Raw genomic sequence first — 12,872 nt, 5'->3', positions numbered from 1 at the left:
TTTACAAGTGGTAAACGAGGAATTGTGGCTGGATGAGTTGTTTAAAGCTTGGCCACAGCCTCGTGTGTTACCTTCTATCAGAGACACAGACTAAAGTTATTTATTTTTCAGTACAATAAATACTTGGCAACCTTTCAAAAGCCCTGAAGGTCTTTGGACAAAGTTTTGTCTGATTCTCAAGAAACTTCCAGAACCCTAAAAAACTTACAACCATCTGGATTTTAAAAAAACAGCAACAACAACAAAAAGTGCTGCTGCCCACTACATTCTTGTGCAGCATCTCCAGATAGAAAAATGACACCAGACATCTCAGTCATTTTGACCCACACAACACACAAATATAACGTCTTTCAGTGTAATGTTTTGTTGTTCTTTAAAAAGTTGCTAAAATCTGGTTTCCCAATGTGAACATTTATAACCTACCACTGCTGGTTACACTTTCAGAGGAATCTTTGAGGATTCTGGAAATACCTCCACAATCAGAGTAAATGTTGTCAAATGAAATTCAGAGTTTTTGGAAAGTCATCTGATGCTTACCTCCGATACCGAGGAAGTTCATGAGAGACAAATGGCGGCTAGTTTGGAACAAGCATTTCGCCCCCTAACCTACCGCTAGGGAAGCACACACTCTCCACGTCAACACACTGCACTTCACCAATAAATCTCCTAACCACTAGCCACCCCATGCCCAGGAACAAACAAACACACACACGCCTTACTTACTCCTGACAACAAGATTGACGTTCTTGCGAGCAGGGTTGCCCACGTTGTTGACAGCTGTGCAGTTGTAGAAGCCCGCGTCCGCCGGCGTGACGGCTCGCAAAATTAATGTCTGCCCTCGAGTCTGGGCGCTGAGGGGCAGGAGGCCGGGGTACCGCGACCACAGCACCGTGGGCTGAGGGAAACCTGCCGTCACCTCGCAGGTCAGGAGCACGTCCTGCCCGGGATCCACCACCACCGTGTCGTTGACCGACAACCGGATCATCGGGGGACCTGAGGTGGAGAGACACAGGGAGGGAAGTGAGAAGAGAGGAAATCAGTTTGTCTACAGCTATATGGGACTGAACTAAAATGTATTGTTTTCATGCTGTGCATCTATAAGGATGCAGATGTTAGAGCCCAGAGTTTCCCAAGCATCCAGTGTTTTATAGCTATAATGTTGATGGTTGCAAATTAAGGACTCTTAGTGGTGTTCCAGGAGGGCTGCATGTAAATGGAGACATTATTTATTGTTTAGAGGGCAGAATAACTCATTAGGTTCTGAACCTAAAGCAGATTTTATAAATACGTTGCTTGTCACCTGGGTTGTTTGGCACCACAGCTACTGTTTCCACACCATTGTAAATGTATTTATCACACAACAAGCTACATTTGAATGAAAAGAAAAATGTGTCTCTATAATTTGAGCAGCAATAAACTCTCTTCTCTTTTTAACCAGTTATGGATATTTCAGGGCAGGAAGTTCCAGCTGTCTATGGGGAATCACCACATCACTATGCAAATCCCAGAAAAAAAAAAATCAAACCAAATCAGCACACAGCAGCTCTTTATAATTTTGTTCTGACTGCAAATACGGTGTAGTGTGTACACATATGTAAATATGTGCCAGAGTGTATTTGTTTCCCACTGAGTGTGTCTGGTGCATGTGTGTGCCTGTGAGCCGCTGTGTGCTGTACACACTAATCAGTATACCAAAGGTAATTTATGTCCCCGTCGCCCCGCCACTGCATCTATTTCCTGTGACTAAACTAACAGAAAAGTAGAGGATGACCCAAAATGCAACTGCAAAAAGTGGACAAAAAAAAAAGACTTTTGCCAGAGACAGAGATCGATTGGACACCAGCAGTTTCAAAATACGAAAAAAAAAAGGGCAGAGCAGTGGGAGCGAGGGCCACACATACTACATGGTACATTACCAAACAACTGAGAGGAAGGACAGAATAAAAGACAGGGCTGGAGCGGGGAGAGGGGGGAAAGGGCAAAAAGCAAAAAAGGGATATTAATCATCAAGAGGAGCTTTGGAGTGAGGAAGGAAAGAAACACAGACAAAGTGACAGTGAAAAAAAAAATAGCACACACACACACACAAACACACACAGAAATGCTGATAACCACACAGCACAAAGTGAGTTCTGTCTGCTCAGTACCACATGGAAATCTGTTGGTCGTCTCCTTCTTTTTTTTTTTAAACATTTATTCAAATCTGTTGCCGTTAACACACCTCGTTAACATTTTGTGTTTAGCTAAACTATGACCCGCGTGCAGGTGGCTGTCGAGGATTTGTGTTTATCTAACACTAAATGGTTGCTTAATCATATACTCTGGCCATAATATTTTCTGCGCATTTTGCGTGCCGTTAAAAAGCTTTTTTTTGTCAAAACAAGAGTCGCCGTGTGGCCCGTCTTGCTTTAAATGAGGCATCAAATATGGCTTGATTTACGGTCTAACGATGGTGAAATATCTGTCTGTTATATTATTTAGCTCAATGTAAATCGCAGCGCTTTTTAAAAGGTTCACATTGCTCTAGTTCATGTAGTTCAATTCCACCTGCAACATCTTGTAATAGGTTTTTGCATATCTTGCCACGGGGCGTAAATGGGGTGACGGGAGGGTAACATTGAGAGAAATGAGCTTGTGACCAAATGTCACCCGTTTAAATCCCTTGAGTGGCTACAAAAAAATCTTTTTGGTGCAGTAGAATAGAAAGGTTTCCACCTCCCTCATCAACTACAGTAAAAACACCCCGAGGCAAAGCAGCCAAGCCCCAGTTTCTTTACTGGAGCTGCTTCACTGGTCACGAGTTACTAATCTGTGGTTGTACTGTACAGCTCACTGGTGTGAATTTGTCTGTGTGTGTAACTCTAAGTCTATCTTTGACTATTTGGCCAAGTTACAGCACAAAAAAAGAGGAAGAAAAACCCAAGGTTGTTGCATTCTATTAACATTTAGTTTAATCAAACTGTCTCTTTCACTTTTGTACGCACTCTTCAGCTAAACTCCACATCACACTGTGGTTCTTATTCTTCAGCAGGCTTGTAAAACATAATAGAGCAGGTGATAACTATATCTTTATGTAGCATAATGATATACTGATGTGTTGGAGATGTTTCTTCCCCCATGCATTCTGTATATTAATTCATTTTCTTGATATATGCACCTTGTTTGGAAAATGTGTCTTTTCTCACACAAGCACTGAAGAAGACATCAACACACACACACACACACACACACACTCTAAAGATCCGGCGCTACAGCGGTAAACACCTCTTTTATTTGCCAGTGCGAATTCATTCCAATTCTGTGGATGAAGAAGGATGAAAGAGGCTTACACTCTCTAATAGGTTTAGATGCTTTATCCAACCTCAGAGTCAGAACCAGGTGAATCCACGCTAACCCGAGTAATAATTATCCGCAGCAATATGTAGGCCAGTCACCTCTTTCTGCCATTAGCAATACTTCCAATACGAGAGAAAGAAAAGGGCCTCGACAATTCATCCGTTCCATTTTTTTTTTTTTTTTACATTATTAACATGCAAAAACAGTCATAAAAAAAGGAAAAGTATTCAGCTGCTGAGATGAAGTCAGCCTCTTTCACAGCTGGATCATGAGGTTGGCCATTCAAACTGGTCCTCTGATATATATATATGAATCCAGGTTGTTTTTCACTTTGTTATTATGCACACATCGCTGCCATTGTGAGCGCAGACACATTTAGTTTCTTGGAGGACAGTTGAGCGGAAGTTAGCTGCTGATCATTCATGTGTGTTTTAGCAAACATTTACATGAATGTCTAATAGCCTTTAGAAATATTTATACTCAGTAAGATTTTTATTACTCACATTAATAAGAAATCTGAGCTTTTGTACATTTAATATGACAAAAAAAAAGTTTTTCTTTTAACAAATCGTGCTAATTTAATGTATAACTGATAAAGAGATCTCATTTACTAATTTGTAGACAAATTATAATGGTGCTGGTATGCTAATTGTGGTATAAAATATGCTAATTGATGTGACTGAATGAGAAATACTACTAATTATATTAACTTTTTTTTTTAATCGTTGTTGTGTTAAACTAATTGAATAAACAATACCCCACAGTGTTGATTGGTGTCATGCATGAGATAAAACCTTTTATCCAGACTTCTTTGATGACAAACTACACACATACATCACACTACAAAGAGGAAAAAAGGCATTCGAGTTTGCAAACAAGGCGAGGTTTTAACTGGTTGGTGAAAGCTGAGGTTGTATGGATGAGTTGGGGCTCCAGATGAGTTGGAAATGGTTTGGAGAATGACATTTTAGCAAGTTTTGGATTTAAAGCCGAGTTTGATTATGAGCTGTTGAAATGTTTGACAAACCGCAAACCGACGCATCTCCTAAATTGACAAACCAAATGTTAAATCCATCTATTACACCATTTTTTTTCATGAAACATAGTTTATTTGTAAAGACATACTGTTTTGATTAACTCTTTAAATGATTTGAGTTTTTTTTTTTGAGTTACTACGCATGTGTTACCGCTTTATGCTCATTTTTTAAACCAATTGTTTTCTATGAGGCATTTTCAGCTGAACATTATAAGAAATGAAGAGTTCATTTGCAAAAACAGATAACTACATCTTCACAAACCTTCAGAAAACCCGCTTCTCCATCGTCTACCTGAGACAACATCAATCAAACTTAAGTTATCTCTGTTTTTGTTGTCATTTCTACTGAGCTAAATCCCCTCAGCTTCAGTTTGATTGATAATATCTCAAGCAAAAAAACAAAAAAACAAGTTTTCTAAAAATCTAAAAAACCCTACTCGCTGCAGCACAAGCACACCAGCTCACCAAAGCCTCTGCACAGACATTGTGAACTACTCCCCGCTATACACAACATGACAGCTGCTAATATTGAGCTAATTCAGCCCTACATGTTCAACCCAGAAACCCATTTTGAAGAAGGCTAATAATACAGAAAGTCCCACCCTAGAAGCTCACAGGTTTGTTATGTATGAAACCCCACAAGTCTGTGTTTTTGAGATTTTCATGTATATTCAGTCATTATACATCCTCTAGCACATAAAAAACACTATATGGACGTGGTAACGAGGCAAAACAAACAAACAAACAAAGATTTCTACTGAAGGGGGTCTTTAAATTGTGATATTTGAGTGTTTTGAATGACTACACTCCAGATGTGTGTTTTTCTGAAATGGGCTCTAGAGGATGAGAAGGAGGAGCACCCAGGCTTTTATCAACCTGCGAGAGAGTTAATCCTTAGCTAGAGACCAACCCGGCAGAGTACAGGAAGCAATTCATTCGTCTAACAGACTTTATGCAGTACATCCTCTCATCTAATCTCTTTTTTAACAGATTGCAATCGCCGTAATGAAAGAGGTGCAGAGAGGCTCACCAAACTACTTTACAGATGCGTGTTTCTGCTAATACGAGAGCGGGCACAAAGCCGTGCGCACACGCAGACAGGCTTGTTTTCTTAAATGAGTGCCAAAAAAATGTGCATGCAAAAACACACACACACACACACACACACACACACACACACTAATGGGATATCGCTTTAGCTAACCTCACCAGTGATGGCTCTAAAGCTGACAAGAAATTTCACTGGTGTAACAGCTGCAATCAGCACATAAATAGCACTGTCTACTCCCATTGTATCAAATCATAGCACAAGGAAAGTAAACCCCTGTAGGCCTGCAATGCTTTCTAAGCGCTGAATGGACCCCCATGGAAACTGTTTTGCTTCATTATTTCACTGTTTGTTAAAGGCAGCAACAGTGGAATAAAGTGTCAGGATAATTGGGGATATACTGTAGCACAAGCCTTTATATTATTATATATTAAGACTAAGGCGCCGTACATCAAAGAGTCAGGGAGACTGCAGATTGGCTTTAAGTAAAAGTTAGTTTGTTTAGTTTTGTAGCTTTGTGATGAACCTGTTCAGAGTCTCTTCCTATTCTGTGCTGGAGTAGGTTTCATCTCCCATGGCCTTTAAAGAGTCCTAATGACAAATATGGGGTTCGGCTAACCTGCTCTGGGTATATTGGGTATTGTGTCGTTTTTTGAAAGCATCCTTTGGTGTCAGTGGGATCACCATCCATATTCAGTATATGCACACATCCATGAGTTTTTCAAGCATAGAAGGGACTCATAAGGAGATATAAAGGGTTGAGGTGGTGTAAGTAGCCAGAATCCTGCTCAGGAGACTTTTATTTATATCCTGTGTTGGACGATTGTTTTTGCTTTGTTTATTTTTGTGACTTATGAAGACACTTTCTCTTTTTCTTCCATTTTCACTTTCTGTTCCATCAAGTTTGCTTGTTTAAGCTCAGGAAAGGATCATAGTTTGGGTTGAAATACACCCTTTAACAGCATTAACCAGATGTTACAACCTATTGCTGCCTGAAGAGCAGCAACAGTGGCGACACCAGCAAACAACATTTAGCTATGGGTTGATGCTTTCAATTTTAGATTTATAGGTCTATCCAACTACCCAGTGGCTTCAAAACAATGCTAAAGGATATCCAGTATGTGCTCAAATGCAACGCCAAGGGCTCCTGACAAAACCTAATTTCGTCCATCTACACATGACAGTCGCGGGTGTAACTGATTGAACAGTTTTCTCCTATCTTGGTGTAAAAACAGCTGTAAGATGTATTTGCTTGAATTCACTGATGTATTATCTGTAATGCTCAGGGGATGTTTGTTTGGGGTTTTTTTGGCCAAGAGAAAAAGTAATGGTGGGATACTTGACGAGTGATTAATAGAGTTCGTTAAAAGTTATAGACTTGGGAATTGAGTGGCTGTGTCCCACATAGCACATGTTAAACTAAAAAGAAGCACCTGTGCGCTCTGTAATGGTGTCTTTCTTCCCAAGGTCAAGCAGACGGACCTTTGAATCTGATTATCACCCTGTTTAGCCAACAGCACATCATTTACTACTAGCACTAATGTGAAACACAAATAACAAAAAACTAAACATGTAGTCCTTATGCCAAAAAAACAAAAAAAACCTGTACATATAGTAGAAAAAGATTACGAGAAGAAGAAGGGAAAAAAAAGTGTGAAAGAAGCAAGGGGGAGGAACCGAGGATTTCAGAATTATAGCTTCAATTTCCTGGAGATGCGTGGGTGACGGTAACGGTGGGATCAGCCAGCGCTCTTCCCAAAGTAATGGGATTTATGTGCAGTACAGCGGTTTACAGCCAGGTAACAAATGCCTCTCTCCTCCACGCTCACACTTTCTCGCTTGTTCTCTCCCTTTGCTCTCTGATAGTTTGTCACCTGTGTATCTTCAATATCTGTCTTTTTACCTCTCCTTGTCTTTGTCTCTGTACCTCATCCTTTACGTCTACTCCTTCCTCCTTTCTGCATTTCCGTTGCCCTTATGACTTGCACTTTCTCTCACAGACATGCTGTGTTACTTGTTCGACGTTTAATTCCTTCTATGGGGTAAACGCAGCGGGTTTATTGGGGGGAAATCAGCTTAAAGGTTGAGTTCAAGGTGTGAGTTTTGCATCCAGCAACATTTCTTGTCGCTACTACGTCAATCAAACATACAGCAGGGTCACAGGTTGCCCTAGGGGTTTGGAGACTGACTAGCAAACACAACTTTGTTGTTGATCCTTGCTGCCAAAAAGGGGAAATGTTCCAGATGTGATTTGGAAAATGGAGGATTGGTGGTTATTACCACAGACAAAATATCCTGAAGCAAATGTGAGGAGATGAACTCGGTACAGCACCGTATTCAGCCCGGTGCTCTTGCCTTGATGTATGCTGTTTATTTTGGAATAATATATAGTTTATGTGCAGCTGGGAAAGACACATTTAAGGACATCCATTTAGATTTTAACCTTCTGAACCCAAAGCAGCTTCTGGGCTTTTTGTTTTTTTTTTGCTCTTGTCATATTTTTTACGCACACTGGGCTCATTTTTCATTGCAACATAAAGTCCAACACCCCTTTGGAAACAGCACAACCATGGCTAGAGGTAAAGAGAACTCAGAAATATCTTTTGTGTCGTATATCACAGCTGTAATGCCACAAATCATAAAAAAATGAAAGTGGAATTTACTTGATTATTCATTGTTCAAAAATAGAAAACAAATGGAATCACCATGTCCCTCAGGTGTTACCAATACTGGGAAAACTGGTTGTCTACATATTATAGATATTTCACATATTTTATTTGTTTCCATATTCATCTCCTCACTGCTCTGTGCAAACACCGCCTGCAGTTCAGCTAAAAAGTCCAGTTTGTGTCACATGACTGTTGGTCACACTGAGCCAGACTTCATGGATGTACCAGGGAGCACTGGTCTTTATTTTTATTTTTAAAGAATCTGGTTAAAGTAAATGTATTCTGATTGACACATTTCTAAATGAGAGAATAAAGCACTTTGGATGAATATCATGATTTTAATCATGGCTTTGGTTAAATTTCCAAATGGAACAGCATGTAAGAGATGAAAACCTCACACACACCGTCAGGAGGTTTAAAATCCAACTCTGATTTTACAGGTTCTGGCTCAGATAAATGGTGCAATTTTGGCCTTTTTTAAAAGCCCCCAGCGGATTTGAGGGGGTTCAGAAGGTTAAAAACATCATAATAGTTAAAATTGAAGCCATTAGAAACATAACAGCCGGAGATATAGAGCGATACAACAGAGCAAGATATCGACAACTGAGAGTAAATATGCAGAAACTAAAATTACAGCAATCACTTGATATTTGTTTAGTTGAATATATTAGTTAAAAGGCCAGCCGGTTTCAATGGCAGCTTATCGTCATCATGGTGGAAACAAAGAGCACCTGATGATAAAACTAGTCACCATTTAACTAACATCACTGATTTAATAAAACAGGTTCTTCTTCTCTTCTTGCTCTGTGTAACAGTGCCTGAAAAATGAGGCTTCCTGAATGCACTGGAAGTGTAACAGTGTGAGCACAAGGGCTTTTCTTTAGTCTTTGCCATGAGAAAATACTTGACAAGATAAAGAAAGTTGTGTGTGCGCGAGTGTGTGAGTGTGTAGTCTTTGTTCTTTACACTTGTAAATACTGAGCCACCAGCACGAGTGTCTGTTTGTACATCCAGAGCCGATATGTGCCTTTATGTGCATTCACTCACTGTATATTTATCTAGATACCGCCGTACATATGTGCATGTCGGCTACCCTTAAAGGACTTGCTGAGCTGAAAATATGCACCACGACTGAATAAAAGAAACCTCGTCTTGTTTTAAGGCAGCATCTGTAGGACACAACAGGCTGAAATATTTAATCTGAAGCCAGGAAAGGACGACATTCAGATAAAGTGCAGAAATCCAGGTTGACAATGATATCAAAAGTGCCATTGTTATCTCCATTTCTATGGTGCATCTCATGGGTGGGAACGTATGAAATCCTTGCGAATGTGAAGCGGAGGATTACTTAAGAGGAGCTACCTACTCATTCGAAATTCCTTGGATAATTAAAGCAGTATGTTTTAAAACTGCAAATGTCAAACTGAGACAGCACCGAAGTGAAATCCTGAGACTCTTAAATCCCCAACCAATGACTTCACAAAAAATGATCAAAGCAGCCTCACAAGCAAATTGATTCTTGCCTGTGGTGTGGCTGTATATCCCCGCCGTGATCCCCCTGACTCGACTGGATTTGAGACTGAGGAAGAAATGTCAGAGAAGTTTACGGACTGAGCGGCGGAATGATTCCCGCGGGAGGCCGTTAGCGTGCATCCGCGGAGCCCCCCCTTCCGACGCCGACGTACGCATTTGTATGGAAATAAGCAAATAAAAAGATAGAAAAACGAACGGTAAGTGTTGTAAGAGATGAACAAGTTACAGCTTTAAATCAATCTGTGGTGTTTAACTGCATGTTTTACCTTTCCCTCCTCCTCTCTGATTCTCTCTCCCTCTCTTTCACATAACCCCTCTCAGGCAGGGATTATAGCCTTACATAAATCTGACTGTACAGATGCAGTGCAGCGTCGTGGCGCAGGTTTTACCGTACTAAGGATTATTGCAGATTGCCCATTGATCTTTACAATTTTCAAGGGCGGGAGGAGGGGATTCATATGCAGTGGGATTTGCCACCTATTGATCTAATCATATATATTACACACTTGTACAACTGTCATATTATTGTGAAGGTACAGTGTAGTAAGAGTTACAATAATCAATAAAACACTGAATCAACTCTGCCGTATTTCAGATTTACCGGCCAACTCGGGCCGCACGAGGGTTGTCAACAGCTTTAAATCACGTGTGTGCGTTTCTTTCTTTCCTTCATCCAACATACCTGCTGCTGACATTCACAAGAGTATTTTTGCAGCTTTGCATTTTTTTTTTTTTTCTGATTTTGCTTTTGTTATTTTACTGCAGACAGAACAGAAAAAGTTCACACCTGGAGCTGCTTAATAAAGAGTTTTCCGAGTTAATCACAAAGAAACCTTCACAAAGTGTCTGATGCATATGAACTATAAGTAATTTAACAACATCTGACAATTACTTACGTGAGATTTCTGCTTTTTTCTTTTCTTTTCACACAGAGGCGCTCCTGTTTGTATCACCTCACCGCTGTGATTATTTGCATGTTTTATGATTTTATGACTAAAACCAGACCTCTGGTGGAGCCGACTACCACAAAACACTTTGGGTGAGATTAATATTTTCCCTTAAGGCACAAGTTGTTTTTTTTTTTAGCTTGGAATGAACTTGATAAAAGATCCCGCTCTGTCGTTTGTCTCTCGGCTCTGCAGGAGAAATAAGCATCAGATTACGATGAGAAAATATGAAGAAAGAAGTGACTTTAAGAACCTTGGCGGAAGTTTATAAAGCACGGTATTGCCATTGATTTGTTTTTTCTCCCCCCCTAGTATTTATTTCCTCATGCACACTTTCCAAGCTCTTTTAAACGAGCAACGGTAGAAGCCAATCTAATGCAATCGACTGTCTTACTCCATCCGCTCATACATCCTGTCCCTGCTTCCCCCCCCACCACCACCACCACTTTAAATAACATGACAAGCTCCAAAGCATTGCCCCCATGTTCTTTTTTTATGAGAGGCAGGGGAAGAGGATTTGGTCGCTGACGACAGTTACTGGAGGGCAGAAGCCCCGTACTCAAATCCCAGGCCGGGATTATGATATAAAAATCAATCAATCTCCTTGTCCCAGTGCGGTGAATCAGCGGTGATGGCGTGACCTAGTTGGATGAATCTAATCTAACCAGTGACTGATGCACAAGGACAAACAGGGAGCTCAGAGGGGAATAACAAAATTTGCTCATTAGAAAAATATTATAGGAGGATAAAAAAACAACAAAGCAACTCAGTGTTTGTTTTCTTCTTTTACAATCCCTCTATCTCTGTCTCTTTGTCCGTCTCTTTATTTCTCCCCCTGTGTGTTTTTCTGTTCTGTCTCTCTTTTGTAATATTCTGTCTTTTCCACGTTTTCCCGTCTGTCACTCTGTCAGTGCTGTTATGAAGATCTGAGTCTCAAGATGTAATTTTCAGAGATAACATCATTATGTTTACACTTGTCTGAAAAGGGTTGTTTGTTGTTGTTGGTTTTTTTTCTCTTTATATATATTTCATTTTAAATTTTGTAGCACTATATTACTTTTATTCCCACTTTGCCTCTTTATATTGTCTCTGAGACTGTTGTGGCTGAAATATGTTTAGACTCACAAATAACCAACAAACCGCCTTAACTTTGAATGCACAACACATGTTAGAGCGAAACTTTTCAGAGGCAGCAGTCAGATGTTTATGCTATACTATACTAGACTATACTATACTATACTAAACTATACTACTGCAAGGTGAACTTCATATGACCCAAAAGTGTCCCGCATGCGCAGAAGAGGACACGACGATGTCACACGCAGTGAGCATGCTCAGTGTTTACGAAAGTAAACACAGATGGTGGAAACAGAAGCCTGACCACTGTCCTAAACTGGCATCAGCAGCCAAGTACTGCCTGTGTGTTCCGGCTACTTCCACCCCGTCAGAGCGTACCCCCGGGGTGGAAGTGGCCCTTCCCCGACCGCGCCGAATATTCAGATATTCATCATTAATTGCGCCTGAATATCCAGAGACCAAAAAGTGCTATTGGGACCAGCCCTACTAGTACAACTATGAATAATAATTAACAACAAATGACCCTTCAAGCATCAAGCCCTCCTTGTATCTCGACCTCCGTCTTGACAATCTGACAGTCTTGCTATCCGACATAAAAGAAGGTTTTACATTTAGTGTCGGACTATCAAGTCACGACTGTTTAAGTAAGCACTGTAAGAATGTGAAAATTATTCAAAAGAAGCCCGTACCAAATTAGACCACATAGTCTTCTGTATTACATAACAAAAGTAAAACATATTTAAACATATTTAACGTTCAAATCCAGAACCATTTAAATAAAAACATCTGTGAAATAGCAGCAATATCAAATGTAGAGACGAAGGCGCTAATGTTAGACAATCATTTTTTTTTTTTCACATTGGCAAGATTTGTTCATCGGATCGATACCTATACATCGGAAAAAACACTAATATTGGCCAATACTGATGTGGTCGCTGATATATCGTGCATAAGTGCGCCTGAAGTTTGATAGGAGGCTGCATGGTACAATCATAGTCACATCTTCCAGCAAAATACAGCTGCAACAGGTGCTTCTCTGCTTAATTCACAGACTTCTGCTGTGCAAATGGAGTGTGTGTGTGTGTGTGTGGTTTCATGTTTTTTAAACTTTAGTGAGGATTTACCCCAGTGGTTGTGAGACGGGGTGGAGAACTGCTAGTAATGCAGCTTGTACCTCAGGTTTATTTTAAGCAACGTGTGTGTAATCAGTGAAAATCATAGTATTT

General features: G+C 40.2%; 1 protein-coding gene across 1 annotated transcript in view; it reads right to left on the bottom strand.

The window, feature by feature from the left end:
- The window catches only part of mdga1 (MAM domain containing glycosylphosphatidylinositol anchor 1), a 73,523-nt gene that overhangs the window by 56,432 nt on the left and 4,219 nt on the right, over window positions 1–12,872 (bottom strand). Inside the window, exon 2 of the mRNA XM_008288895.1 lies at window positions 724–993. Coding sequence (XP_008287117.1) covers window positions 724–985 — 262 coding nt within the window. The 5' untranslated portion in view covers window positions 986–993. The remainder of the gene's footprint in view (window positions 1–723; window positions 994–12,872) is intronic.

Source organism: Stegastes partitus, unplaced genomic scaffold, assembly GCF_000690725.1.
Source record: "Stegastes partitus isolate 25-593 unplaced genomic scaffold, Stegastes_partitus-1.0.2 Scaffold579, whole genome shotgun sequence".
In the NCBI taxonomy this organism is placed as follows: Eukaryota; Metazoa; Chordata; class Actinopteri; family Pomacentridae; genus Stegastes; species Stegastes partitus.
Note: the sequence above shows the minus strand (reverse complement) of the source record. Positions and strands in the feature narration are given on the sequence as shown.